Raw genomic sequence first — 7,296 nt, forward strand, 5'->3', positions numbered from 1 at the left:
TTTCAGCAGCACTAAGAGATCCTAAGCTAACAAACAGACAATGATTGTCACGTTCTCCGCTAGCATTCAGGTCTTCTCAGACAGACCTCATTGCATACTCTCTGAGTGATCCACAGAGCTCTTCTTCACTTAGTTACTGCGCTAGCTCTAAAACGCTGTCTTGTGGGCTCTGAAACTCCTGGTCGATGATCTTGGCAGCCACCAACACCCTTTAACTGCCCCTAAGATAAAGAATACATCTACCAGCCATGAGGATCCAGTGTCATCCCTCAGAGCACCCCTGCCTGCTATTTAGTTTCTCATCCTACATTCACAATCGTATACATTCCTCCAGCCTGCCCTCAGAAATCCTTATCATAGCACTTATTGGACTCTGGTATTCCCTTAGCCTGTCCTAACAGGCTCTCAGCTACCACTCACTGATGCTCAGTAGCCCTTGGCTGACTGGAGACCCTAGGCCCACTCTTGGTGAGCTCAAGCAGGTAAACCAACTAAAATGTAGTCTTCAAAAGGGCCTTGACCAGTGGTTAATTTGTAAACAAATAAAAAATCAACGCCGGGGCTCTCCTCTGGAGCCAGCTTGCACTAGCCCATTTCTCCTGTTTGTGCCGCCTAAAACATAGCCAACTACTAACAATAAAAGTGGGGAGAGGTTGTGGCGTAATGGCCAGAGCTGCCAACTTCGGAGCTGGGGAACCAGGTTCGAGTCTCGCCGTTGGCTCAACATCCTGTGATTCTGGGCAAACCACTATCATAAATGAATGCGTCCTTAACTGGCGCTCCTGAAAAGCTCCGGTGTTGATTAAGTGCTGGTGGTGAGAATCAGAAACCACCGGCTCATATTAAGCACTGGCCTTGACACTTCTGCAAGCCATCCCTGACCCCCAGTCACCTCAAACATCTCTACACCCAAAACAACCTAAGTCATCCCTCATGACACCACAACTGACTCACTGCCAGCCCTCGTAAACCCTCAGCTGATTGTCACAAGATCCTTAGCCAGCACACACATTGGCAACCATCCCCCAAGACACCTGCACCCAACTCTATATCCACACTTGAAAGACCATCAGGCAGACTTAGCTGACTATAAGAGCTCCTGAGATTCTGAGTCTGCACTCCAGCACCCTCAGCTACTCCATATACACTCTGTCAGTCTTTAGATTCTGTCTTCCTGTCCAGGGAGCTCCTCACACCTTCCCTACTTACCCTCAGCTAGCCCTTAAACTGATGAAGGGAGGGATGATAAGGGCAAGGGACACGAACAGAAGGCAGGAGTGCGGACGGGTGCAATCAACACAGACAACGGAGGGAGGGAGGAACACAGGGGAAAGCAGTATACAAGGGAGCTAGCTAAAAAACAAGAACTCTCGTAGAATGCTTACCTACCAAGAAAAAAAGCTGTATCTAAAAGAAATGACCAGCAGAAGGACACACATTATAAATCCTTGTAACAGGGAGGGAAAACATACACGAAGAGGCAGGAAGCCTACCGCAGATGACCAATAAGAATCAATCAAATTAGAGTAACAATGAAGCCAAGCAGTGGGTAGACTCTAAGCTTTTTTTTGTCTTTGTATGCTGGCATTTGTAGTCCTCCTGCATTCATAAGCGGTAACTGACTACAATTACCAGAAAGCAAAGAAAAGGGGGCTGTATGGTGTTACATGGAACACCTTGAGACCTCTTCTCTGAGCTAGTCAAAACTTAAGAGAACCCAAAATGACCTGTGTGCGTAATTTAGTCAGTGTGTTTTGGACTTTGCATTCTGGCATTTGTAGTCCTCCTGCGTTCATAAGTGGCAACTAACTACAATTACCAGAATGCACAGAAAGGGGAGCTATATCAGCTTTTTGAGAACGACATTAGATAACCTAAGAACTTTGAAACGTGCTGATATGAACGAAAGACGTCACCCATAAGCCACCTAACATTCTTCCCTGTCATATAGCCACAATCTTCTTTTATATGCCTATGAGCTGTGACATCGTAGTCCTTCTTTTATGTTCCTAGATGCTGTCATTGTGGTATTTCCGTGTTCAGTCACCCTCGTTATGTTTTCCTTCCACTCCGCCTATGGCTTGTTCGTGCTTTTGGTTTTGAAAATCTACTAAATGTTGTTCATAATCCGCCTTAGAATGTCTGTACAGCAGGCGCAACTACAGGGATAAAGCTTGTCAGTCTCTGTTCTTGCTTGTTGAAGGTTGGGTAAACACTGTTGGGAAATAGAACGTGCGTGCATGTCACGTGATATTGCGTCTTTTCTTTTATGGGAGGGTGGTTCTGAGAAAGCTAACGACGACTCCATCTTTGAATGTAGTTGTTTTAAATATGTAATAGAGGGACAGGCAGATGTAACCGGCACATCGTTTTATAACTGACGACTGTATGTAGAATACAAAAATCTTTTTTAGTACAAATTTCTAAAATCAAATATAAAAAGAATACATTTACAATCTTTGATGTTTCCAAACCTGCTACGTTATTTGAACATTCTATAAATTATCATTAAAAAACATTAGTGGTTTGACTTGGCTTCTTTCTAATCGGTATTCTCTTTCACAAGAAATAAAAATGACTACGTCTCTCATTGGCGTCCATAGAAGTGTTTCACGTTTTCTACGTCTTTCTTTGGTGTCTATCTACAGTTCCTCTTTCAAGTCTCTTCTGGTGGATTGCAGAAAGGAGGAAGCTTTTGCTGTATGGTTTCGTGTACTATTGGCTAGACTTGCTACACCCCAGTTGACTTTTTGATGCAGGGGAGCTTAGAGGGTCTCGGTGTCTAAGGCTCGGGTGTAGTGCCATACTGACACACATAGTTGATTTTTCTTGTTGCAGGTTTTTATATAGCACAGACTTGGCCCAAGGGAATTAAAGCCATTCATATGACCACTAAATTACAATATATATTTGTGTTCTGTTTTGGGCTCAAGACCTGTCTGCTGCAGCCAGGCCTGCCCAAGGACAGGCTGGCACTGTGGTTGAGGGGACTTTGCGCTGCAGGTGGGCGCAGGGTTAAACCAGCACTGGGACTGGAGGGTCAGTCTGTAGCCTTCCTAACCACAGGCATGGATGACACCAATTCTGTTACCAGAGGACAAAGAGGGGGCAGCATCCACACTGGCAGTATCAGCACGGTGCACAATATCCCGATGAGGGTCCTAATCAGACCCATTCCACCCATACTGGACGAGTCCAAGGTGCAGAGCTTGATGGAAACTATACAGGTAAGTGACCTGTTACTAGAGTTGCCAGCTAACAGTTTTTTATAGGCTTGGTCAGTATTTTACTGTTCAGGTTTGTAAAAAAAAAAAAATGGTGGTCTGACCAAAACCCGGTATTTTCCCACTTATGTGTACATAGTTAAAACAGCAAATCCAAGAAGTAAACACTTTTAAAATGTTCTAGAGTTGCCTAGTCTCTGATTGATAATTAAAGTAAACAGACAGAAAAGGCATGGTAGAAATAAATAATGAGGATTTTATATAAATTCCCGTTTAAGCATCATATCCTCGCCCTTACAGAACCTTAAAACATAAGCAAATGGCCGCAATTTTACTCTAAGAAAGGTGACAACCCAATCTGTTCCCAGTACATGGTAAGGTAACCTACCTAGACCATGTGCAGAAAAAGCACACAGGCAACCTTGCACGGACACTGATGGGGCGGCCACATCAGTCTGTGTCCTCACAGTCACTTTTGCTGTCCTAAGACTAAATGTTACCTAGTGTATTCTGGGCGCTGTAGTTTGGCTTGCTTCCATTGGACTGATTTGATTTACCCTGCAGTAGCAATCATTTATGGGTTAAACGCCCAGGAATGGAAACGTTGTTCATGATACTTTGGAGGAAGGTGGACACCCTGACAAAATCTGCAAAAAGTACATCAGGTCCATGTTCCATCTCATACAGGTAAACACGGCTTGGGTAGGAAAGCAACACGTTTTCCGTAGAGTGTTTTAGCCAGGGAACTGTACCAGACTCGTCTAATGAGCCAAAGCAGTACTTGGATTATCAAAAAAACTACGATGAATGACTAAAGATGTTACACACGGGTACGTCAGGGCCCTATGTGCTAACAAAGAATGCCAAGTAAAGGTGATGTAAGACATTGTGCAGCGGTGCGGTAGAACGTTATGCAGAGAAAATTTAACAGTTACATCATATGCTGGTAACCCAATTAATTCATGTAACTGGGATACAAAGGGCCTTCGCGCTCGTGGCGGAGGTCCTGCAGTTGTAGGGGAGTCTGCGCACTCAGGGTGGAATCTCCGGAACGAGAATTATCATTGCGGAGATTCCGCCCAAGTGCAGAGACTCCCTTATGAGTGCAGAGGCCCTTTGTGAATCCGATTGAATATATTTGTTTTAATAGACTGGTCATGCTCTTGCATGAGACCGTTTACTAAGTCCATACATGTGTCCTCTAATTCTAGAGGGCGACCCTCAGGGCGCGGCTTTATAAATCGCGTCTGCGATTAATACTGTTACTAATCAATGCCATAAATACAATTATTGTCTCATGTCTAACAGCGTGCTATTTAATTAAATACGAAAAAGGTGCAAATCGTGATGGAGGCTCGCAGTTGCAAGAAAAGTATATCATGTTATGCATGGTGTTCTTGTCTCCTATCTATGGGATAATTAAATAGCACGCTGTTAGACATGAGACAATAATTGTATTTATGGCATTGATCTCTTGCTTTTGAAACGTATTAACACACTCATATAGAATTATTTGAGACAACAGCACAGCGTTTGATACTTATCTTTTGATTTTGAACCAGTCATTGCAGTATTTTGCTATTGAATATGTTAACACGCATAAGTTAAGCGAATAGCATTTCAGGGTGTGGACCCTCATTTAGTTAACTTTTGTTTTCATTTAGATTTCCTCTGACGAAGTGCCCTGGTGGGCACAAAATGCATTGGGAATACCTTTCTTTTGTAAATGTTAAAAAAATAAACAATAAACAAATAAAAAAAAAAAAGTGATAAAACCAGAGGATATTGGAAACATTATATATACAGAATGATATATTCATGGATTGAATAAAACATTCATTTTCAACGAACAACTGCTTTAGAATCTTTTTGGATACATATGGAGAACAGTATTAATCACAGACACGATTTATAAAGCCGCGCCCAGAGGGTCTAGAATTAGAGGACGCATGTATGGATTTATGAAGAACACTTTATGGTCAAGAGAGTGAAACCTCCGTGGCACGCAACAAAATTTCAAACTGAACACAGAAACAGTAGCTTGTGCGCAGCCAACACTATTGATTCTTTATAAACAGTTTACTAAGTGACAGGCCATGTTGTAAATGCCCAACCGCAATCCTGGCTGGCACAGTCCGAATCGCTTTATGGAGCCCAACAAGCTTAATTTATAGCTGGCAATGAAATGGGTTCCTGTAATGGGCCTTGCATTGCTGTGCGTTTACTAGCCATTCATTGTCACCTGTGAGGAGCTTCACAGGGGGAACATCCTTTACAACGGAACTTTCACTCCGCACTACCATTACGACGCAGCTATTACAACGCAAGTCGTTACAACGACTTGCGCTGGAGGGCGCTGTAGGATAGGGAATAGTTTAATTTTCTATCCAACACCATCCCTACTATCCACAGGGACTGGAGTTGGAATAGAAAATTAAACTATTCCACTATCCAGCCCCCCCCCAACGCAAGTCGTTGTAACGACTTGCGTTGTAAAAACTGCGTTGTAATGGCATGCGGAGTAAAAGCATGCGTTGTGATGTCATACATCCCCTTCACAGCATGACTAGTTCACAGTGTTACAACTCAAACCGGCTCTACCAGGCTTTTCTATGAGGCACATCACCTTGCTGTGGTCCTGGGTCTTATATAGGTCTAGCACAGTGCTGCCATGGAAACGGGCACTATCAAACGCTGTTGTGAGATACCTCACTGGTCATAGGCCGCCGATTTGATTATTCTCACGCATATTGCTACCGTGTATGTTTAATAATTTCTCTTCTCTCCCTGTAATCAGAATGACCCAGACCAGGTGCCCCCCATTGACATCCTCTGGATCAAGGGGCGAGAAGGTGGTGATTATTACTATTCGTTTGGAGGGTGTCATCGGCACGCAGCATATGAACGACTCCGGAAAGAGACAATCCCTGCCAAGATTGTCCAGTCCTCCGTCAGCGACCTGCGCACATACCTGGGCTCCTCCACACCAGATCTGAAGTAGGGCTTGATTATTCCTGAGGTTTAACTTGATAGGATTAAAGCCAACCTCAAGTACAGTCACAGGACATGGAGCTTGGTGAAGAATGGGAATACAATACCATTTGTAAAGGGCATACTAATTCACCATTAATCCTTTTTGTGTTCCGGACAAGCGTGCTGCTCGCTGAAAAGCACTTTGATACCTCTTCAAGGGTAGTAAGCACCATATAAATGCAATTTCAATTCAGAGGAAGTGTCCCGGCGCTAGTGGTATGTACTCTATCCAGTAAAGTTAAGAAAAAAGCAGATCCCAAAAAACAAAACGTAAATTCAACACAAGACAAGAAATGAAATGAGTAAAGATTAAAAATTATTTTGAAAAAATACCTTCAAAGGGAGCTATGTGGGAACGAATTCTAAAGCTTGGATGTGCAATGAACAAATGACTCACCTACCTGCATGGACACAGAATGGTCTGGATGTGGCTGTGACACTAAGGACTAAGCAGCATATCAACTGTGGTTTTGATTTTTACTCCTAACAAAAAAGTTTACGACACCTTTATGACAACTGTAGCAGCGACATTTACACAAGTACAACATACCTGTTTAAGACGATTGTCCGAGGCCAACATCTTGAAAATTCTAGACTGGTCGTATAGCTCTGGTGAGCTGGAGGTTCCAGTTGCATGTGATTTATTGATGTTTAGATCTCCAGCCTGTTTGGAAATCTACCAAAAGTCCAGCTCTGCCAGTGTACCTCGGTTTGGTTAATTAAACAGCTCTACAAGAACAGTCTGTCTTCATTCTTCACTACCAGATAAATCCTCTGCCTTGACGAGATGGAAAAACTTCGCCCAGGCACAGACCTTTATTAAACAAGCATTTACAATGCAATGGTCTCGGCATTATTAAAGGTAGAGCTATTGGCATTGCTCATGACATTTCTTTTTTTTTTAAATCATAAATAAATGGCATTATCATTTATATTGCCAATAGCTTGCATATGCGAGACCTATTGCATTAGTACCCACACACAGAGTAAGTAGTAGAGTGAGTAGTTGATAGTGAGTAGGAGAGAGTTATTAGGAAAG

The 7,296-nt window shown here is 43.0% G+C and overlaps 1 protein-coding gene across 1 annotated transcript; it reads left to right on the plus strand.

Moving 5' to 3' along the window:
* The first annotated feature begins 2,637 nt into the window (after window positions 1-2,637).
* SRXN1 (sulfiredoxin 1) lies at window positions 2,638-6,995 on the plus strand. Its single transcript, XM_078651724.1, has 2 exons — window positions 2,638-3,227; window positions 6,022-6,995. The coding sequence occupies exons 1-2, from the start codon at window positions 2,886-2,888 to the stop codon at window positions 6,223-6,225; spliced, it is 546 nt and encodes a 181-aa protein (XP_078507850.1). The 5' UTR covers window positions 2,638-2,885; the 3' UTR covers window positions 6,226-6,995.
* Window positions 6,996-7,296: the final 301 nt, after the last annotated feature.

This window comes from Lissotriton helveticus, chromosome 7 (assembly GCF_964261635.1).
Source record: "Lissotriton helveticus chromosome 7, aLisHel1.1, whole genome shotgun sequence".
NCBI lineage: Eukaryota > Metazoa > Chordata > Amphibia > Caudata > Salamandridae > Lissotriton > Lissotriton helveticus.